At 40.6% G+C, this 24,024-nt stretch overlaps 1 protein-coding gene across 34 annotated transcripts in view; it reads left to right on the top strand.

Annotated features, from left to right (window-relative positions):
* GTDC1 (glycosyltransferase like domain containing 1) overlaps positions 1-24,024 on the top strand; it is a 423,749-nt gene that overhangs the window by 369,617 nt on the left and 30,108 nt on the right. For 18 of the 34 annotated variants that reach the window (XM_070240812.1, XM_070240817.1, XM_070240806.1 and 15 more), the window contains one exon: positions 992-3,062. The exons of the other annotated variants lie outside the window; for them this stretch is intronic. In XM_070240812.1, coding sequence (XP_070096913.1) covers positions 992-1,111 — 120 coding nt within the window. In that variant the 3' untranslated portion in view covers positions 1,112-3,062. Of the gene's footprint in view, positions 1-991; positions 3,063-24,024 lie in introns of those variants that run through there. 34 annotated transcript variants of the gene reach the window in all.

Raw genomic sequence — 24,024 nt, 5'->3', positions numbered from 1 at the left:
CATATGTCTTCAGGGACCAAGATCCCCACTCACCCTATGGCCCATTTTCTTAAATTGGAATTTGGGGTCATTGTCTTCAGGGGTCCTCCCACTGTCTGTCAGTACCTGAATGATTCCTTATTTTCTCCCACAGCTCTACGGTAATGACTTTCAACCGTAGGACAGGTTCATAATTGTTCTCATAAACTGATATAAAGAATTGATGTTTCTTGGAGCCAGCCCGGTGGTGTAGTGGTTAAGTTTGTGTACTCTGCTTTGGTGGCCTGGGCTTCACAGCTTTGGATCCCAGGCACAGACCTGCACACCACTCATCAAACCATGCTTGGCGGCATCCCACATACAAACTAGAGGAAGATTGGCACAAATGTTAACTTAGGGACAATATTCCTCACCAAAAAAAAAAAAATTGATGTTTCTTGGAAGATAATCTAAAATGCTTGTCTTACTATCCTATTGGTTAGTGTATTTAAATAGCAGACCTAAGGTGAAGGGCTAGAAGACGTGACTTCTACTAGGAATACTTGGGTAACACCTTTCTCTAGGAATTTGAAGTCCTTTATATTTGAAAATGTAATATTTCTGTCATTTCACAAACAAGGAAAGTAAGGCGTCATATGATGTCATATTTAGGAGCCAGACTATGTTATAGAAACGGAAAGACGTTTTCTTTTTTCCTTTTTTTTTGAGGAAGATTAGCCCTGAGCTAACATCTGCTGCCAATCCTCCTCTTTTTGCTGAGGAAGACTGGCCCTGAGCTAACATCCATGCCCACCTTCCTCTATTTTATATGTGGGATACCCGCCACAGCATGGCTTGATAAGTGGTAGCGGTGCTAGGTCTGCACCCAGGATCCGAACCAGCAAACCCTGGGCTGCTGAAGTGGAGCACACAAACTTAACCACTACACCACCCGGCCAGCCCCTAGAAACAGACGTTTTGTATAAAGGCTTTCCCTGCATGAGAGAGTCATTGTCACCTGTGTGTCTTTCAGGAAACACCAAATTCAGTGTTCATGACTCAGTTGGACCTCTTGTTCCCTTCTATGTCTCCCTCCACCAAGCAAGAGAGTGAAAAGGACGGTAGGAAGTTGCTATGTAGCCCATGTTGTTGATATTAAAGACGGCATGAGAGACCATGTAGCAGTGCCAATATTTTAAGTGTTTTTATGACCATTATTATGCCTGTAGGGAGGCATTCTGTGTCTACATCCATCACAGGCCCCTGCTGCTCCCTGTGGTCTTACACTCTGCTGGGTTTATACATTTAGGTAACATTCCTGGCCCTCCTGGTAAGCGTTTATTTTTGTAACCTCCCCACTTTAGACGTGGGGACACTGAGGGCCTAAGGAGAACCTGAGCTGCTTTGGGTAGCATGGTGGTAGAGGCAGGTCTGGAACTCAGCCTCTTTCTGGAGGCTGTGGTCAGTTCAGTTGGTCCAGACCATCCGTTATAGGAGGGGAAGGGGAAAATGTCTGTCTCTCCATCTTTTCCCTCCTTCCTCCTTCTCCTGCTTCTCTTACAATCAGAAGAAAACTGGATTGGGAAATTGCTAGTACCTTACTGTAGATTTATTTCCTGTTACTCCTGGCCACATTTGTATTCTAAGTGACCATCAGGAGAAGAATGCAAAAGAATTGATTTCTGGTACTAAAATTTCAGACTCTGCGACACCTGTGATATTTCTAAACAGCCGAGTCCTCTCTTGCCTTTCACATGATTCATCGATGAAGCTGTTTGTCCACACAGATGTAAGACTGGCCCTTTATCCAAAAGGCAGGCCCCACGATCTCGCCCGGTGCATGAGGGTTAGAGCAGAGGGAGCAGCTGGCATCGGCGGCAGAAGCACCTTTAATTGTGCAGCATAGGGCCTGCTTCCTCTCATCCCCCATAGATAACCCAGAAATTACATCCTGAAACTTATTTCCCCGGAAAGAAAAGGAAGGGGAGGGATAACTTAAAAAGAAGATACTTCTAATATGGTATTAGACTGTAATTCATAGGGAAATTTATGCCTGAGATATGAATTTCTGAAAATAAGGGTTTTTTTCTAAAGGAAACACTGACACATCCTTAATTATAGAGTAATAAATACCAATGGTATATTATCTTCCGATATTTCCTTACACAGATATCAAAGCATGCAGCTGGTTTGAAAACTGATAATCAAGTACAATATAAGTTTATTACATCTTGCATTTACAACACACCCTTCAACAAAGCAGCCTCATGGAAGACTTCACAGTGAGCAACAGAGCTGCTCAGAGCAGAAACCTAACTGAACAAATTAGCCTTGAATTGTAACTTAAGAATCATAGTCAAACCAAAATGCCTGTCCTCTCCAGGAAGGCATTCCAAAGGCAAAGAGCTCGCCAAGGCACAGCCTCTGCTTCGGGATTATGGGGGCAGTTCTCACAAGCCAGCGTAACTTAACGATCAATCAGAAAAACAGAGAGCAGAGCGGTAACCACACCACGGAAGGATGCATAAAAACTGTACAAAGCATTAATAGTTGAATGGGGAGGTAGAGTGGATTTTGAGCAGAAACTATGAAACTATTAGAAAGCTCTGTTTATTGCTTTCAATCCAGGCAGCAAAATGAAAGAGAGACAAACATGGTCAAAGCAAAGCACGTGGACAAATGTGGGGGGTAGGAAAGGAACTGAAGGTTAAACAAGGCCAATATGATTCAGAATGAAAGGGAGGGAGGGCGCTGTCCGAGCCAGCTGCAATTACTAAACGTTACATTAGGAAGAGCTGAAATCCAGAGGGGGAGGTCTGGGTATTTTATTAAGGGGATTAATGTCCTCTTCCTTGGGTGTCTGAAGTTGCAGATTTTAATTTATTTGGTGCAGGATTTTATTGTGAAATTCTTAATGGGATAGGGGGATAAATAGGAACAATTATAAACACTTAGAAAAGAGGAACATGTAATACTTTTTATAAACTTAACTATAATAAACACAGGATTTGAAGCTATGGACAAAGGTAAAGAGTCAAAAAGTAGTCCATAATAATAGAACTTAAAGGAAAATTAGAGGTACATACAAAAGATTTAAGGAAAAAAAAAAACCCCACATAGATGTGTGAAGCCAAGGACTTTGAATGACTTAGGGGCTAGTTTTATTCTGCTCTCCTTTCTCCACCCATTTACAAAAATAAATCATATCTCTGGCATTTAGAAACCTAGTCATGAACATCATTTATTAATATAAACTTAATCTGCTGTCCTTTGGTGGGTGGTAAAAACATGAATAACAACAACTGGCCTAAAACAACAGCAACAGGATGATGCTCTCAAATACTGGAAAGCTATAAGGGGAAAAAAGCTCCTAATTTGCTCTTTCACCTTATTTTGCTGAAGGATAAAGCGGAAAAGTGGAGAAGGTGTGGCTAAATCATAGAAGGGCCAGATGCTTCAAGGGAGATTTTAACGTTTTCCTAAATGTGTATCAGAAGGAGGGTGGGCTTGAAACCTAGTGTGACTTATATTAGTTTATTAATCTGCTAATCTGCCACCACTTCTGGGGAAGGTGGGAACTAAGGAAGTTTTCTGCCTTCTGCAACTGAAGAGACTAAAGCAGAAACTTAACCGTGTTCATATTCCCTGAGTGTAACGCTGCTGTCATCTGGCAGGCAACCAGTCCACAAACGTATTGGTTCAGGCATTTGCCTGGCCAATAATGTAGGAAACATTGAAATTGGAAATATGGACCAGGAGGTATTTAAGAATTACTGATATGCAGCTATTAATCTTGAATGCAAATGGCATTATTTGGGATGTGGGCAAATCACTTAACTGGAACCACAGGATAAAGCACTTTGAAATTTTTTTTTTTAATGCTGTGGGAAAAATGGCATTGGTGAAGGACCAGCCCCGTGGCCTGCATGATTAAAGTTCTGCATGCTCCGCTTTGGTGGCCTGGGTTCTCGAGTTCAGATCCCCACTGGGGACCTACTCAACTCATCAACCATGCTGTGGAGGCATCCCACATGCAAAATAGAGGAATTGGTGCAGATGTTAGCTCAGGGCTGATATTCCTCAAGCAAAAAAAGAGGAGGATTGGCAATGGATGTTAACTCTGGGCAAATCTTCCTCAGCAAAAAAAGAAAAAAAAGCACTGGTGAAAAAATACAAATGGAAAAATATCACCTACAAAGAGGAGGATTGGTAAATGACTAAGCAAGTTTGCCTTGTTGCCTTCAACCTGGCGCATGAGTTGTATCAGCAAACAGGTTACTACCAAAGAGCCAAAGTCCTCTAAAGCTGACCCAGCAATAAGAGGGAGAAAACACAAGAATGTAATGCTTGGTGGCTCAGGGTGACCCTCAAAAGTCATCTCTCTAACTTTAGTGTTAGAAATGAGGGCACAGAACTAGAGGTTTGTAATGATCAGGGTGGGCTTTAGCTTTTGAACACTTCCCGACCTTCTGTGGCAAATTCAGGACATGGTGGAGTGGAACCAGTATCTTAAATCCCAGGGAAGGGTGGAGGTTGTTTTGTAATCATAATTAATTAAGAGGAAAAGCATCAAAGCACACATCTCTCTCCTTTTTCCTCTTGAGCCGCAGAGTCATGGGGGGAACTTGTGCTCTCTGGTGCTTGCAGCTCTGTTCCTGGCTTTGAATCGGTTTGGCTTTTCCTCTGGATTTCTAATGCTCTCATTGCAGGCCAGAAAAAATGGAATCTACAGAACTGCAAAACAAAATGTATGTGTATAGGGGTGTGTGTGTGTATGTGTGTGCGCACGTGCGCACACGGTAGGATTTCATTGAAGATAACGAATTGCCACACTTTAAGCACCAAATTTTAAAACTTAAAAATGTATGAGTAATGAAGTTTTAAGAAGTAAATGTGCTCGGAGTATTTATAGTCCTTTTTTTGTAAGAGGTTCCCCAGACCTCTGAGTGCATCAGCGAACTGTCCTCCTACACGACGGAGCGTGCAGCTGCGATTTGGCCCCAGGCACCACCTACCCAGAGTCACTACCTAATGTATTTTACATTTGCACAGATAATAAAAGAGGGAGGGAGGGAAAAAGACGAGAAGCGGCCTTTTTCCCCCCTCCGTGTGGTGTTTCCTTTTGTCGCTGCCGTCAGCTGACACATGGAAAATGTGGTGTACGGTTTTGCCTGCCTTTAATCTGTAATTAAGGATTCCTCGTCTGGGGCTGCTGCCTCCTTTCTCCTTCCCTCCCTGCCCTCTTCCGCCCTCGGTGGGGTCTGGCCCCGCGCCGCAGGCTGGGGCTCGGGGTGGCCGGCTGGGCCGCGGGCCGTGGGGAGGCGGCGGGGCGCCGGGCCTCGGCCCGACCGTGCGCTCGCCTGCCCGCCGGCGCGCCCCGGCTCTCCTCCCCGGCCCGCGCCACCGAGGAGCCAGTGCCGGGCGTCGGGCCGCTGCGCCCAGGATGCCGAGAGCGGGCAGGGCCGCCCTGCCGGGCCCCTGGCGGCCTCCGCGGGCGCCGGGGGTTGAGTGTGTCCAGGGCCCCGCCGGGCGTCCTCTCCCCAGCGGCGCGGCGCCTTCGCGGCCCCCGAGCCCGCGCCCCGATCCTCGCGGCGCCCGCTCTGGACGCCCGCTCGGTCCCGTCCACGGCGGGCGGGGGTCGCCCTCCACTCTTCCAGGCGCGAAAATGAGGAGGAGGGGGCCGCGGGGGTCCCAACGGCGGGACCGAGCTCTCTCGGAGCTGCGCCCGGAGCCCGGAGCCCCAGGTGCCCGCGGCCGAGGCGCTCGTCCCCCGCAGCGGCCGAGCGAGCCCCGGGCAGCGGCCGCGCTCGCGCTCACACTCGTGGACTCACCCCAGACACGCGCTCGCTGGCGCGCGCACAGCCCGACACGCGCGCACTGTCCCGCACACACAGTGGCACGCACCCCGACACGCGCGCGCGGCGGGCGGCCCACGGCTACCCCAGCTCCCGGCGCGGGGCTCGCATGTTCCCGCTGCGGCCCCTCCGCGCGGGCAGCGCTGCCCTGGCGGGGTCGAACTCGCCTCTCCTCGTCTAAGTGTTTTACTGAACTTGGTTCCCTGAGTCGGCCAGTCTCAGTCCTCAGTGAGAGAAGACGATGAAGATGCACTAAGCAAAAGCAAAAATAACGACCTTCATCCCCTTCTCCTTTTTAAAAAGTTTAACTGAAGCAAACACCGAGGATTGAGTGGGGATGGGCACAGAGACTCTCCAGGCAGGGATTCTGGCTATTAATTTTAAAATACTCCTCTCCGACTCTCTCATATATTCAGACGAGTGATTTCCATCCCACCCCAAGCCCCCAGGATGCTTTCCTTTTCACTTCCTACCGGTGTTTGGGATTACGAACTGTTTCTCCTCTTAACCGCCAATTGGTTACTTAGGAGGCAGGGGAGAGGGGTTAAGCGGTATTGAGGCCGGAGGAAGTTTAGAAGCGTCACATTGATTTGTCACTCATTTGGTCTAATTAAGTTTCCGAAAAATTTGGAAAAACGTTTAATATCAATTTGAGGCTTCTACATTTTTAAAAGAGCCTCCCATACACTAGTATTATTTATCTTTATTTATTTGAGTGTACACATTTAGAATTGTATGTGTAAGAGAAAAAATGCCCCTTATCCTTGTTTTCAAGAATACCCCTTGCGTCTCTATCCATCTAGGCTATAGGATAATTTTCTCTCTGTTTCCCACCAATAAAGATTGTCTGCTAAAGTGATGCAAACCCGTCAACACATATAAGAAACCTCAGTCTGGAGTGTTTGTGACCATCCCTGGCATTTATGGCTCAAGATTCCCCCCGCCCCCCGCCGCCCCCTCGTTTGAAATTTTCCTCAAACTGTAGGCTTGAAGATGTGGATTAGCTGATTGGTTATTTAAGACGTGAGAAGAGCAGTCTAGGGGTAAACCCAGGTAGGAGAGGATGGCCACACAAACCTACCCTTGGCAGGCTGAACACCAACACACGGGCGGTGCCTTGAGGAGAGACTGTAAGCAGTGATAATCAGGGCTTTCACAAATCATAAAATGGACTGAAATATCTGATTCATTATTTATTCATCACAGCACAACTTTGCAAATCTGGGAATAATGTTTGAAAACCAAGTGCCTTCTATTTTGTACATCAACTCAGCAGATGGGTCTCCCTTCCAAAACGTGGCTAAAGGGTTAAAGCTATAATTTTAGAAAAGATAGGAAATGACATTAAGATCTGATACATTTCCTTTTCCTTCTGGCAATAATATCCCCCAAAGAAAAAATACATACTATTGATATCATGATAATGTTTCTCGTTCTGAGTACAAGTGTCAGACTGATTCCCGTTTGTGGAAGTGTTTTTAAAACTGCGAGGACACTTTCACTACTATGAAAGCTGACGAGCCAATGAAGGGGAACTTCTTTTAACTCCATAATAGCAGGTTACATAGTAAATGAACATCGATGGTCAAATAGCCAATTATGGTATAAATATCCCTTGTTTATAGAGACGTGTTAAAGGGGCCTTTGGAGTACAAAGGATTAGGCCCATCCAAGCTACCATTTCTTCTTCGACCCATTATGTCTTCCCTCAAAACGGCCAGTGCTGTTGTAGGTAGCACGCACACAGAACATACTTCTCCATGTTGATTTTAGTTTGCTTTATTTCAATGCACACTGTTGTTTACTTTTTAAAATTTAAATAAATGTCAGCATTGTATAATTTCTATGTTAACAAAGCAGTGAGCAAAATCCCTTGTATGTTTATAAAATATTATTGTTTAATTCACATAGTTTAGAAATTCCAAATGTTGAGAATAGGAAAGAGGCCAAATACCATCTGTTTATAACTATGATGCATCGTAATATGTGTACTTTTAAAAGGAGTTTGGTCAATCATGCCACTATTTTATCTGCTCGGAATATGTTGAAGATTTAAAATGTAATTTACAGGATTACTTTTACTGCGTTGCATCCAACTGTGAATTGTAAAGAAATCGGTCTCTTCTGTTTTTCTCAAATTAATCATGTAACAGCCCCAATTAATGGGGGCCGTTAAATGTGTCACTTTTTGCTTAGCTCCAGAATTCTTCTAACTTTGGCTCAGTCCACCTTCTTGATGCTGATAAAAACTCCAAGGACAAATGAAACAAAACACTCCTAGCTGTGTCTTTCTGCCAGGAGATAGTCACTTAGAATGGGAGGAAGGGTATGGTAGCTAATAATTAGCTAACATCAGCCCTGAGAAATTACCTGTGAAATACCCTTTGGTGCTGGGTTGAAAAACAGCATTTGACACTCCCTGTTTTAAAATAGTACATTCTGGTCCCTGAGACTTCTGATTTAAGTTACCTTTTATTTCACAAGCGTCTAATTGCATACCGTATAACAAAGGGAGTGCATTTACTTGCAATAGATGTGCAGGTTTTTGTTTTTTTAAAGTTAGAAACTCAAGTTATTTAGTGAGAAATTCTCCCTTGCTTTGTGAACTAGAGAAACTCCACAACTGAATCTTCAATTCGGGCCAGACATAGCGGTGGGGATCCAGGGCTGGCCTCAGGGTCTCCCACCGTGGGGTCTCTCTCAAGAAGGGAAAACTAAAAACTCAGATGTTCTGAAAAAGGTTTGAAAAATGTGATAAAAACATTTAGTAGCAAATGATGGTTGCTTGCTTGATTTTTTAGCAAGGTAGTATCAGTAAAAAGCTACACCTGGAAATGCTTTTATAGATAATCACATGCAGAATATGAAAACACGCTCCCAATAAGCTGGGAGTGTTCTGGACGTTTTCCTTCTCAATTTTCAACGGCTGCTGTATCCAGTAGTTTCTCTGTCCATTTAGCAATATCTGTTTTCTCAAACGTTTTCGTTTTAGCAGCTTCATCTAAAACTCCATCAACCTAGATTATTTACTTACACATAATTGTGAACATTAAGGGTACTACCTTATCTAAGTAAACAAACTGACCTAAGTATACATTTTTTTAATCTGATCGTTACATTTTTAAAATCTGTTTTCTTTCTGGTCAGATTTTTTTCCCTCAAAGATGAATCCACTGGGTCTTCATATTATAGAGATATGGTCTGGTTTGTTTTCCTTTGAGTGACAATAAGAAAATGTCAGACTCCTTTTTCCTAACTAATTACTCAAGTGTACAGAGTAGAAGAGAGAGTACAAAAAAGAAAGAAATGTGAGAAATAAAGCGAAAAGAAATTGGGGAAAGTGGAGGGCAAAGGGAGATGCGAGAAGCAGAAGCTAGAACTGGCTTAAAAAAGGCTTATCAAACAAAGCTTTCAAATTGCTTTGATCGGTATAAGACACACTCATTAAAAGCATCGTCATTTCCAGATAAAACTTAGATTGTTGCACTCAGGTATTAAACAGCGAAGGGAAACTCTTAAGGGAAACTTGGTTGATACTTGTGGACCAGTTTTTCCATTCAAGTCCCACATTCCTCCGTGAAGCTTGTGCTGGATACCCATATTCTCAGTGTGGGAGACGGAGATGAAGGAGTAGAGACGTGCTGTACTTTTAAAGAATTTACAATCTAGAAGGAAGCCATGAATACCCAAAATAAACAAGGCTATGTATAATGCCCTGTTATATGTTACCTACTGTAGATATAAAAATAAAGACAGTTTTAACTGGAGGAACTATTCAGACGTGCTTTCCTTCCGAGTACCTTGGCTAACAGTTAATTTCTAAACAAGTTAGGCAAGACTTTAAATGTATAAACCATTCAGAACTCCCCAAGTCTAATGAATTGCGGTAGATATATAGTCAAGATTGAAATTGGCATGAAGGTGTGCCTCTGATGTTCCCATTAGAGCTGACTTAGAATCATAGCAATGACTCACATGTGCCCATAAGTCATTACATAGTCATGTTATCTTGACAATCAAAATCACTTTATAAAATATATTTTAATTAGTTACTATAGAGCCCTGAAGTTAAGGCATTTAACTTAACCAATACTGGGTGGGCATTTATAAGTATCATATTTAAATTAGGTAAAAGATGAAAAGAAAGGAATTAAGAATAAGAAAAATGTATGGGAAACTATTTGTTTCTTCCAATTAATCTAAAACATGCCAGGAGCTTTTTCTTATTTTGCCTTTTATGAAGAATTACTGACCCAAAGAAAAGTCAGATGAGGACTGCAACTAAACAAACAATAAAAGCAACAACAACCCCCCCCCAAAATATTGCTTTTTTAGGAGAGAAATACGCGAAGTAGTAAATTCACCCATTTTAAAAATTAAGAAGAAAAGCCATAAAATTTACTACACACAATAAATAATAAATATTCTTCTAGTTTCATATGATGGCTAATTAAAGAAAAAGCCCATGTGGAAAATTTGGAAAAGAGACGAATAAAACAAGGTAATTAACTCTTAGCTCCTTCAGCCTTAAAGGAGAGAGAGCGAGGTAAGATTTCTTTTGAGTTTGGACCTGCAGTAACCTCAGAGATCAAATCTGCCTCTACAAAAAAAATGAAAGCAATCCTAGTAGCTCTCCAACTCAAGCTCAGGTCTTGTTATTGGCCCCACTCTGACTTTGGCACCCTGAAGTCTTAGTCCCCGAGTTCTTTGCTCTTTGACTGAATTTCTGCCCTTTATCACAGGTGGTCAGCACTGGGTTCTTGCTTTGTTCTCTTGGACCTTCCATGACAGAATCCACTGGCTGGTACTTATTCTATTACATTTGGGTAGTTCTGGATAGTTGAAGATGCATTTTTCCATCCACCATCTTATTTAGTCTCTGTAATACCTTTGTGATATAAGTAAACCGTAGTTCTAGTCCCAAACTTCAGAAGAAGCAACTCTAAATCATACCACTAGTACATTTCAGAGTTGGGCCTAGAAGTCATACCACATGGTGCTCAGTTGATTTCCCTCTTTCCTTTTGACTGGATTTCATACTTTGTTCATTTGAATTGTGGGCATGGGATTAAATTACAGTGACAGTTTTTGTTTTGGGTAAAGAGAAGGAAAAGGTGGAGGAGCAGAAGCGGAAGGGTGATGGGGAAGAAGAAAAAGAAAAGAAGGGAGAAAATCCACAACAATCCCTACAGGTGTTTCTGTGAAGCAGGGAAGGATAAATCTTTAAACAGCTCCCCGGCTGCTGACGGAGATTAGTAAGGAGAGAAGCACTTCCCAAGCTTGTACCATATAGAGGAAAACCTAATTCCAAAGCTGTCACAGTGCTTCCTGCTTTAAAGGATAGATAGCTGAAGTATTGACAGAGCTCTTTCATGAGTTCTTGGATATGCATGAAAGGGCACAAGCTTGATTTTGAGTACAAGATGGAGAACCATTCCGTTTATGAAATCAAAAGGAATTTGGGGAAGTTGAAAAAAAAAAAAAACCTGGTAGAGAGGAAAAGAAAATGGTCATAGGATAGAGGGACATAAGCTAGAACTTAAAGATAACATTTCAAGCAACAAATTCCCCATGGTGGCGTATGGTTGATTATTAAATTTTTTTCTTAGAGGGACGTATTACACTCAGCTCCAAGCTTATGCTCCAATGTAATCTCCATCTGTAACTTCAAACCTCCACTGAAAGTCTGAAACACAAAACTGGCTAGATATAGTTCCACATTTGGGGGATGAAGACATAGAGAAAGTAGACAAGGGGGACATTGCAGAAGGCATGATTTAAAATAAAGACAGAATTTTATGGAAGCAGGAAATAAGGACAAGAGATGATTAGGAGAAATGTTAGCCCTCTGAGAATGAATACTAAGAAACAAGGGAACCCGTAAGACAGGAGGTCTTGGGAAAAACCAGCTGCTTGTGGATGTTGGAGGCATGTGATACTTTTGGCTGCTCAATACCTACCTAACCTTCGATCAGAACCTAAAGATCTGTTTGAGGAATTAATTCTTTCTTACTGAATATAATCAGGCCCGGGAATTGAATCTTGCCTTGAATAGAGGAACAAAAAGACAACTTTGGAAATCCAGTCTATCTGACCGAAAGCAGCAAAACCAGACTATTTTCACCAAAAGTCAGATGTTGGCTTCTGCTTCTTAACCTCCACATCTTCTGGGGTTCCCACTGATCCCAAGCTCAAATATCCAGCCTCGCTCTGACATGGATCTCTATCCGTTAGGATTCTGTCAGGTGCAAAAAACAGAAAGACTTGGCTCAACTAAATTGCTCAGTAAGGAAAAATTATCATTTCGGAGGGAAAAGTGTTGCTGTAGAGTGGCTGCGTCTTTCCACTCTTTCGTCCTGACAGTTTAGCTTCTCTTTGCCTGTCCCCCTTATGTTCAAAAGAAGGCTGCAGAAATCCAGCCATTACATCCTCGCCACATCCCTCTTTCCAGACACAAGAGAAGAGATTTTGTTCTTGCTTGTGTCTCTTTCTGCAACCAGGGAACCCTTTTCCCAGAAGCCCATCAGGAGAATTCCCCACACATCTCATTGTATCATGCATGCGTAAACTGGCAGTGGCAATGGGGATGACTTCTGTCAGTCAGGACCTAAGCCTGACCCATATAGGTGAAGGATAGATAGACCCACCAACAAAGTTAGGACGAGGTTCACAAAGGTAAGAGGGAGGAAATGGCTGTTGGGTAGGGAACCCACATTGCAGCTTCTTCCACTAAAGACGTTTATGTCTGATTGAGTCAGATTTGCTCTCTGTGGCTTGCAAACAAAGAACTCTAATTAATATACTTGGTTACAACTACTACTGGGATTATTTAAATTTTAGATAGCTTTCTTGAGCTATAGATACAATATACGTAATATATAATGACTTGCTTTTACTTATAAATTTCTTGTTTTTTCTTTTTTTTTATGTAACTGAAGGGATGACTTGGGTTTTACAAATGTATTTTTTTTAAAGATTTTATTTTTTTCCTTTTTCTCCCCAAAGCCCCCCAGTACATAGTTGTATATTCTTCGTTGTGGGTCCTTCTAGTTGTGGCATGTGGGATGCCGCCTCAGCGTGGTTTGATTGAGCAGTGCCATGCCCGCGCCCAGGATTTGAACCAACGAAACACTGGGCCGCCTGCAGCGGAGCGTGCGAACTTAACCACTTGGCCACGGGGCCAGCCCCACAAATGTATTTTTTAATCTTCTAGATGTCAAGCATTTATTGACCATGACTTTAAAATTTCCCAGTAATAATTTCCCCAAAATGTTTGATGTTTTATTTTTACATTTATTCATGCCTTCCTTTATGTTCATTCAGTCATTCAGTCAATTTCTTCTTTGTTTTTTCAAAAAGTTGTTATGAGATACCTACTGTGTATGTGGAAGGCATTGGGTTAGCAAGAAAAACAAAAAACAAATGTCACACAACATTTGTATAACCTTAAAACTAAGGCATATTTTTTTTTTCATTTTATAAGTTTTCTAAAAGGGGAGGAATGGGATAAAAATAGGGGGCACACAGACCTTCATGGCCGTTCCCAGTCGTTCCTCATCTTGCTAAGATGGTGTCTTGTTTTCTGAGGTGTGTCCTGCTTTGACAGACAAGTTCTTTGGGGCTTTAGGCATGAGAATAGGGAGGAAAGAGAGAGAGAACAAAAGTTCAAAAGGTTAAATTTGGGGGAGGAGGTTATCTTGACATGAAGCTGGAATTTGAAGACATGTAGAAGAGCAGAAGCAGCTGCTGTGCGTGAACCACTGGATGGGGCGGCGAAGGGGGATTTTTGAAGACCTCTACACACTTTATCATGTTCAAAAAGCAAAGGAAGAACTTGAGTTATTCTGAAATTATTTTTGGTTGCAGCACTGCTGTTCCTGTGGGTTATTATTTTGTAGTATCCAGGGCTCAATTTGGTTGCACGTGACAGAAATCAACTCACATTAAATAGGCATAAAACTTGGCTTATATGTCAAAAAGTGCTAGGAGATGATCTTGGGCATTATGAGAGCCCCTGCTCAAGGACAATCCCCTGGGATCTGGCTCAGTCTCTCTCTCTCTTAAGGCTCTCTTCTGGATTCTTTCTTTCTCTAGAAGGCTATCTCCATGTGGTAGAAAGATGGCTCTTGTGTAGTTCACATGATCTGAGAAGAGAGAACCTAGCATGTCTAGCATCCAAGTCAGATCCCAGTGCAAAGGACATTCATTCACCCTGTCTGGGTCACTTTCCTCTACTTTTGGTGGGGGATGTAGGAGAACTGAGCAAGGCGTAATTCCAGATGTCTGCTCCAGTGTTACACTGGGATGGATCCTTCAATCCATGTTAAAAGAAACTTTCCAGCTATTAGGCAAAGGAATAAGTTGTGATATAGTCGACACTGTGTCTCTTGTTAAACAAATGTCTTCTCAGCTGAGTTTACATTGCTATCCCCATACAGAGTTGAATTTTAATTTAAATTTAGATTTCTAATTGTCTTTTCAAATGTCTTTCAAAGGCTTAAACTCCAAGGTAGCTTTGAAATGAAAATTATTGGATATGCAGAAAAACATGGAAATAGAGCCACATGACAAAGTGAGGAAGAGTAAAGCTATTATTCGTCACTGGAGAAAGGCTGGACTTGGACTTCACTGTCATCAAGAAGCGCTCAAGTCCTTTGCAGACCCCCTAAAAGGGAAAGATACCCACAAGGAGATATGCTTGTATTTCCTTTTGTTAAGACATACTCAAAAGAATTGCCTGTCACATACTAGACAGTACAATTGACGTTAGAAACAGATTGTAGAATTTCCAAGCACAGAGGTTCATGCATTGTGAAGGATTATCATTCAGGTGTCAAATATCTGTCAAGTACTTGTTGATTTTTTTTTTTAATGTTTTTTTTGGAGGGGGAGAAGATTAGCCCTGAGCTAACATATGCTGCCAATCCTTGTCTTTTTGCTGAGAAAGACTGGCCCTGAGCTAACATCTGTGCCCATCTTCCTCAACTTCATATGTGGGATGCCTACCACAGCATGGCTTGCCAAGCGATGCCATGTCCGCACCTGGGATCCGAACCAGCCAATCCTGTTCTGCCAAAGAGGAACTTGTGAACTTAACTGCTCTGTCACTGGGCCAGCCCCTAAGTAGTAGTTGATTTTTATGAAAAGTTTTTGATTCCTATGATAAGAGAGTCAGTTTTGGTGGTGGCGGGTGGGGGGCCGGAATCTTAGTGTAACCAGATTGGAAGTGCAGACAGAACCCTGGTATTCTTTTATATGCCGAAGACTTACACAGGTGTTAAAGAGGTCAAGGTCCTGAACCCAGGTTATATAAAGGACTGATCACTAGAATGAGGTAGATAACCATTGGTGACCAAAAATGAATCAGAAGATGCTTTAGGTTCTGACTGTGAAGGTTTGCTCATAATACAAGAAGAAAGTGGTGCATCTTTGTATAGACAAACGCATTTGGATAATCTAAGTAAACATAATAAAAATTTTTGTACTACTGTTTACCATAGTTACAGTAGATTGAGTTATTGTTCCCGATTTCTCCCTATTATAGAATTAGATGTTATACATGTATGCCCTTTTCCATGTGCCTTTGCTGTGCCTCCTGCTAGAGAAGGCAGTGTTCTGTCCCCAACCTTTTGATGTTGGGCTTGTGCATGTGACTTGCTTTGACCAATGGAACTGAGTGAAAGTGAGACTGTGCCTGGTCCAAGCTGAGGCTTTAACATGCATTGGATGTTCCCTGTGCTTGAACTTCCATAACTCACCATGAGAATACAATGAACTGAGTAGCTACTAGTCCGAGGAGCATATGGAGTTAGTTACATGACGTAGACCTGAACCCAACCCGCAGCCTGGAGCCCAGAGCCTGAAGTTAGTCTTGTTCAAGAGAATTGCAGCAACTTACAGACCCATGAGGGAGAAATAAATGCTTGTTTTAAGCCGCTGAATGTTGGAGTGGTTTTTATGCAGCATTATTACAACAATAGCTGACTAATAGAGTAGTATTTCTTTCCTTTCCCTACAAGTGTTTTGAAATTGATGGCGCATCTAACAACTCATAGCATTGTAGGATCAAGGAAATTCAATAATTATAGAGTTAATCATTTAATTAGAATTATGGGAAGTGGTACAAAAAGGATGTAAAGAACTCAAAACACAAAGACCTAATCTAATCTGGGAGTCAGGAAATGTTTCTCTGAGGAGGTGACACTGAGGCTGAGATCTAGCTTTTGGCTAAGCAAAGTTGGAAGATAAGGGGAAAAGCATTCAAAGTGACGGGGACAGTCTTATAAAGCCCCTGAGGCAAGAAATAGAAGCTCACTGAGCATGGAGAAGTATCTGGAAAGCAGAGAGGAAACAAGAAAGTGTCAAGAGAAGAAAGGTTGGTGAGGTTCAATTTACCACAGTGTTATGGGCTGAATTGTGTCTCCCCCAAAATTCATATATTGAAATCCTAACACCCAGTACCTCAGAATGTGACTGATTTGGAGATAGGGTGTTTAAAGAGGTAATTAAGTTAAAATGAAGTTATTAGGGTGAGCGCTAAGCCAATCTGACTGGTGTCCTTATAAGAAGAGGAGATTAGGACATGGACACATGAAGAGAAGATGATATGAAGATAACCATCTACAAGCCAATGAGAGAGGCCTCAAAAGAAACCAGCCCTGCCGATACCTTCATCTTGGACTTCTAGCCTCCAGAATTGTGAGAAAATAAATTTCTGTCATCTAAGCCAACTAGTCTCTGGTTATTTGCTTGGGAGTCAGTCCTTAGTCTGTTCAGACTACTATAACAAAAATTCCATAGACTAAGTGGCTAATAAACAAGAGAAACTTATTTCTCAAGTTCTGGAGCCTGGAAAGCCCAAGATGAAGGTGCCAAAAATTCAACATCTTGTGAGGCCCGCTTTCTTGTTCACAGACCATCATCTTCTTACTGTGTTCTAACATGGCAGAAGGAACAAGGGTGCTTCTGGGGTCTCTTTTATAAAGGCACTAAACCCATTCGTGAGAGCTCCATCCTCATGACCTGATCACCTTCCAAAGGCCTCACATCTTACCATCACATCGCGGGGTTAGGATTTCAACATAGGCATTTCTACAGGACACAAACTTTCAGTCTGTAGCAGAGTTCTAGCAAACTAATACACACTGTAAGTTCAGTTTCTAAGTCCTGTGCCCATAAGTAGTAGCTGCTTAGTACATTTTTGTTGGATTAATTAATGATAGAAATGAATGGACCACATGAAAGAGACCATATTGAGGATTTAAAAAAATTTTATTTTACCTAATGAGCAACAGAAAGTCATTAATGATTTTAAGTAGAGAAGTAAATTTATCAGATTTAGATTTTAGAAAGTTTCCTCTGGCTCAAGTATAAATAATGAATTGGAGGGGAGGAGAATTAGGAGATTGTCTCAGTGGTCCAAGGAAAGATGATGGTGGCTTACACTAAAGTAGGGGCCGTAGAAATGGAGACAAATGGATTGATTCAACATACATACAGTAGAGAAATCGATGGGGCTTGGTGATTGATCAGGCACTGCAGGTGAAGGAGGGATCAGAGTGACTTTCCAGTCTGTGAAACCAAGATGGGAAACACTGGAATACAATCAGATTTGAGAGGAAGCTCACCAGAATGGTTTGCAACAAGTTGACTTTGAGAGGCCTATGGGACATGAGGAAGAAACTTCCAGATAGTTATAGAATTATTATGGTATAGATATGCTGAAAATTCTATTTGAAAATACAAATACTAGAAATTCTAGATAAAATAAAATAAACACTCTTCAATCCATTGTTGAGTTTGCAGTAATGTAAGAGAAATTTCCAGGGGCCAAAGAGAGAACCAGGAGCCCAAGTGGTAATCACATGAACCAACAAGGCCAGAGTCAGAGCTGGGCTGGGCTAGGCGGATGGTCATGTCTCAGAAATCCAGGAGCTTTCATTTTCATACTCAGAGAGACACGAATGACAAGGCGTTGGTAATTCTGGAGGGAGGTAGAGGTTTAAACTGAACCTCTTACATAAATCCAGGATCATTTAAGGGATACCCCTTCAGTGAAATAGTAGACTAGAAATAATCTGCATGCTGGTACAAAGAGAAAATAAGGACCTGGGTGCAGGATGGAAAATAAGCCACCTCAGGGAATTTATAACCACAGACATGCACCTCATATGAGCTTGGTGTTTAAACTGCATAGCTCTGAAAACTCCATGTTGAGATGTCAACATATTCCCAGCAGAAGCAAACTGAGAGCAAATCTGGAGTGCTAAAACCTGATCCCAGGCCATACATGATGCCCCAAGATGAAGCTTACCAAAGATGAGCTCACCACTGAAAATTACAAAACATACAAGGTAACAGTCCACCTTGAGAAACTTAGGAAAGAGGAAAAACAGCAGAATTATACTCCAAGGAACTATCAGAGATAGTTCCATAAGATACTCAGATTTAAAATGTTTAAAACATTCAAAAAAGAAACAGCAAAATCATTACAATGTACAGATAGATTTGAAAAAGAACCAATTAGAAGTTCTAGAAATATAAAATATAGCCCTTGAAGTTAAACTCTGAGGATTTTGAGAGTATGTTAGATACAGCTTAGAAGGAATTCATTAACTAGAAAATGTTTGTAAGGGTTATAATGTTATAAGGGGTATTTGGGTTATGAGGTTATAAGAAATTGTATATACCTATATAATACATAGGTATATATAATATATAGGTATAAGATATATATACCTATATATTATATACAATATAATTTATAAATAATATAAAATATAATTATAATAATTTATAATATAAATATAGAAAATATAATTTATATATGTACTTTAGAGATATATATAATTTCTACACACACACATACAAACAAACATATATGCAAAGAGAGGTTAGAATGAAAAAGTCCTGATAATAGGACTTTCATAAAGACTTATTAGAGAAAGTAGGAGAAACTTTACCTGTTAAGACAGATTACCTACAAAGGAATGCTAATGAAATTGACAATAGACTTCTCAATCGCAACATAATAGGCAAAATAAAATAATATCTGCAAAACATTGAGAGAAAATAGCTGTCAACTAACAATTCTATATCCATATATATTTCATACTGTATACCTATGTCATTGAAGAATGGGGTCAAATGCAAATACTTCTTTCCAGATGAAAAATGAGAAAGCTTATGACTCACAGACCTTTGCTGAAAGAACCAAGTCAGACTGTTCTTCATAGAAAGCAATTGAACCCAGACAAGAATGAGATATAAGAAGCAATATGACAAAATAAAATTGTAAAGTTGTAGAAATGTAGTAAATCTAAATAAGCATTTTCTGAACAAAATAATAAAAACAACCATTTGGGGGTTTAAAAGCCAGCTGGAATATTTCTTGACTTTATAGTAGTTATTTCTGAGGTGAAGAGGACTACACTTGGTGATTCAACTTTATGAGTAATGTTTTATTTCTTAAGTTAGGTAGTGAGCAGAAGTTATGATTCTTTAACTCTTCATTTCTTTTTGTGTGTGTGAATTTGTCATAAGAAATTTAGATATAAATGAGTTATCTATTTTTAAAAAGCAGCAGAATGAATATGAAAGTCTGGAAAAGAACAACATACAAGACAAGTGGAGGATAATCAGACTTTAAGTGTCATTACATTCTTTATTTTATTGCATTAACATTGCATTATAACATTATATAACTTTCAGATGTACATTGTAATATATTTCGAATTCTGTGTAGATTACATCATGTTCACCACCCAAAAACTAATTATAGTGCATCCCCTCACATGTGAGCCTAATCACCCCTTTTGCCCTCTCCCCTCCCCCCTTCCCCTATGGTAACCACCAATCCAATCTCCATTGCTATGTATTTGTTTGTCGTCGTTTTTATCTTCTACTTATGAGTGAGATCATATGGTATTTGACTTTCTCTCTCTGACTTATTTCACTCAGCATAGTACCCTCAAGGTCCATCCATGTTGTCACAAATGCCCGGATTTCCTCATTTCTTATGGCCGAGTAGTATTCCATTATGTATATATACCACATCTTCTTTATCCATTGGCCCCTGATGAGCAGTTAGGTTGCTTCCAAGTCTTGGCTATTGTGAATAATGCTGCAATGAACATAGGGATGCATATAGCTTTATGCCTTTGTGTTTTCAAGTTCTTTGGATAAATATCCAGCAGTGGAATAGAAAATTAAGAATAGATCTACCATATGATCCAGCTATCCCACTACATTCTTGTATTATTTAAAAGGAGAGTCAACATATTTATTAACCTTAGGCTTTATAAAGTCAGAATAAAAGAACAGAAACAAAATATATTATTTCCAAACAAGAAGCAGTTAAAAAGAAAAAATTCATTGACCCAAGAAAGAGCAAGAAAGGAGGAAAACAAAATGACAGTAAAAAGAAGCACAAAATATAATATGTCCAAATATACAAGACATTACGATAAATATAAGCAGCCTAAAGTTGTCAGCTAAAACAGATATTAAAAGATTGAATTTTAAATATTTAGGCAAGTGATTTCTACTGGAAATGCATCCAAAGGCCATAAAAAGTTTGGAAGTAAAGTTCTAGGAAAAGAAACACGAGACAAATAACAACTTAAAAAAAAAACAAAAAGCTGGTGCTGCTATATTAATATCAGAAAAATAGACTTTAAGGCAAAAACCATTATTGAAACATTGTTGAGAATAATTGTGGCTAGTGCATAATGGTAAAAGGAATGTCACCTGGACGATACAGCAATTCTGCACATATATTCACCAAATAACATACATTCAAAAGATATGAAGAAGAAATTGACCAAATTGTAGGGGAAAAAAATGACAAATCTACATTCATAGTGGATAAATTTTTAATAGGCTTATCTCAGTTGATGGTAAATCAAGCAGGCAAATACCTTAGTAAGGATAGAGAAGATTTGTATAACACAAATTATAGGATTGATATGACTGATATATATTGAACCTTGAACCCAACAGTTTGAGAATATGAAATCAGCACAAGCAAACTTGGAGCTTTCACCAAATTAACCACTAATTGGGCCTCAAAGAAATCTCAACAAATATCAGAATTGATCTGAATAGGTTTAATTTAGAAATTAGAAAATAGAGTTGAATACAACGTCATTATATTAAAATCAGAGGCTGGCCTGGTGGTGTAGTGGTTAAGTTTATGCACTCTGTTTCGGTGGCCCTGGGTTCGCAGGTTTGCATCCTGGGTGAAGACCTACACACCGTTCATCAAGTCACGCTGTGGTGGCATCCCACATAGAAGAACTAGAAGGACTTACAACTAGGATGTACAACTATGTACTAGGGCTTTGGGGAGAAAAAAAAAGAGGAAGGTTGGCAACAGATGTTAGCTCAGGGCCAATCTTCCTCACCAAAAAGCATATCTTTGAAAAGAGAAATTAGAAATCAACAACAAAAATCCCCAATACATTTGAAAATGCAAAATACACATCAACTAATTCATGAGCTAAATAATTGAAGGAAAATGAAAACATTACATGGTGAAACTTGAGTGATACTGCTTCATCTTCCTGAATAATTCAGTCCTAAAGCCATTAGGTGAGACAGAGCAGATAGGAGAAGCTGCAGTGCCCCAACAGAGGGTATCAGAGCCCAAGAAGGATGCGGAGAACATCCACTTAGGGATGGCAGGCATATTAGCGTGAGGAATCAGCCTGAACAGGGTGAGAAGTTGTCCATGAGGAATCAGAGCCTGAGCAGGAGGAGGGCATCTGTGTCAGGGAGGGGGTTGTACAAGGGATGGGAGATTGGTTGCATAAGGTGAAGTTGATCACATAAGTAAATATCTGAAGAACTATGGCAGCTAGGCTTCTCACTATTAGAGAAGGGAATTACATATATGGAAAGGGAGAACACCAGAGTGAACGTGTGAAATTAGAAGTGTCAGCATGAACTCACGTTTTTCAATATATATAGACAGACGTAGAAATAAATTTAGATGCAAACACATGATACACATATACATATACTTCCTGCTTCTACCTTCTGATGGGGCCTGGAAGCAGCAATACTCTGATGACAATGAGCATATAAAGTGTGCAGATCTTGGCTTCTAAATACCATTGTCCAGTGAAAGGAAATAGGACTTCTTAGAGAAATAGCTGGTTCTAGGGCTGGAGAGAGGAAAAGTGCAATAAAAGCCTGCAACTTGTGCCAGAAATCAAGCAAGTGTTAAAAGAAAAATGATGGGGATATATCAAAAGGACCTAGAAGCCAGCTTAAATGAGCTCCTACTGGCCACATAGACCATAATTTGAGTATCAAAATTAATACTGATAGTAATATAGTAGCTCACAGAGTTTACAATATTAAGTAAAATAGGAAACATGAGACCATACTGACATAAATGAATGAATGAATTTAAGTTTGATAAGGAATAGGATATTTACATGTTTTCACAGTACCTCCCGACAAAAGGGAGAAGAAGTAACTTTATGTGGAAAAGCCTGGAATGCACCACTTAAGTTGTCAAAGTAAACATCTGTTATTAAAACCATGCATGACCTGGTATGATGTACTGAGAACACAGCATCACTTCTATGATACTATAAACTGAATCGAATCATGAGGAAACATCAGACAAACTTAAACCAAGGGAAAGTCTACAAAATAACTGGACTCATCTTCAAAAGCAGTTATGAAAGTCAAGGATAAACTGAAGAATATTCCAAACTGAAGAAGACTAAAGAGACGTGACAGCTAAATGCAGTGTGTGATTCTGAAATAAATCCTTTTTTACAAAAAATATTGTTGCATTAATGGTGATATTGGAATGTGGTCTGTGGACCAAAGGACAGGAGTGTATCAAAGTTCATTTCCTGATTTTACTGGTTGTATTGCAGTTAAGCAAGAGGATATTCTTATTTGTAGAAAACACATATTAAAGTGTTTTGGGGCTAATGGACCACTGGGTCAGCAATTTACAAGTATTCAGAAAAAATGAGTTATTTGTACTCTCTGTCTAGCTTTTTTTGCAAATTTTTGATTGTCTCAAAATTTAAAGAAAGCAGCCAATAACAAAATAAAAAACGTGTGATGTAGCTTAAATAGTACTTAGAGCTAAATGTACAGCCTCCACAATTTACAATTGAAAAGAAGAAAGAAGAAAATTAGTAAGGTAACTATTCTATTCAATAGGCTAGGAAAAAAAATACTCAGCCAACTAAACTCTAAGAAAACAAGGAGGAAAGGAAAGTAAATGGTCAAACAACGAAATGAATGAATTAGAAGACAAAGCAAGAGAGAGGCTACATAGCAGCCTTTGTGACCTGTGGGCAGCTCCCGGGCCTTTCTTCCCTGCTTGCTTAGACAATCGGTGCTCTTGCAGAAACAGAGAGGAAAGTCAGTTCTTAGATTTTGAATTTCAAAACCCTGGGTATTTGGGTATCAAACATGAAATCCCTAAAGATCTCAAAGTATGACATTAATATCACAAGCAAAAGATTGGGGAAAAATAAGTGAAAAGACTGGTTTTCACCCCGTATGAAATGAAGACCCCACAGGCTAAAGAGGGGAAGAAAAGGAAAAAATGGTTAGATGGAAAGCACAGAGCTTACTTATGGGTGGTGTCTCATGGAGGGACTTGGGCACTGACCCTCCCTCACCTGAATGGGAGAAATGCCCAGGGTTACAGGAATCTGGGAGCAGAGAGCCATTTGGTCTTGTATTGCAGGGGAACCCAAGGAAGCTTCCAGCCTCACAGATTCCTCTGTGCCCGCCATAGTACAGGAGCAGCAGAAGAGAGAAGGCTGTGTAGGTGTTCATGTAACCAATCAGAGCCTCTGTGTTCCTGACATCCCAATGAGTCTCTGAAAGAGCCACGTAGTTTCTATAGACCCAAAGGGCTGAGGACATTTAGCCTAACAGGTTAGGGTTAGGAGAGGGTTAGATGAATGAATAAAGTGCAGATAGAGTGGTGACATCTTGGAGACTTGCATGGATCAACACGGGAGGATCAGAATTGGTAACATCTGTCTCAGTGAATGTCAACATGAGTAGATGATGGCTCCCATCTTGGCACACTGTTTCTTTGTAAAATATTCTGGACATAGTCCCCAAAGTATCCCAGTGGCTCTTTTATAAGTTATTAGGTGGATGAACGAATGGTTAGATGGATAGATGGGTAGATGGATGGATGATAAAAGGACAGTCCCTAAAT

Source organism: Equus caballus, chromosome 18, assembly GCF_041296265.1.
Source record: "Equus caballus isolate H_3958 breed thoroughbred chromosome 18, TB-T2T, whole genome shotgun sequence".
NCBI lineage: Eukaryota > Metazoa > Chordata > Mammalia > Perissodactyla > Equidae > Equus > Equus caballus.
The sequence above is the reverse complement of the archived record's forward strand: the minus strand, read 5'-3'. Positions and strand labels throughout refer to the sequence as shown.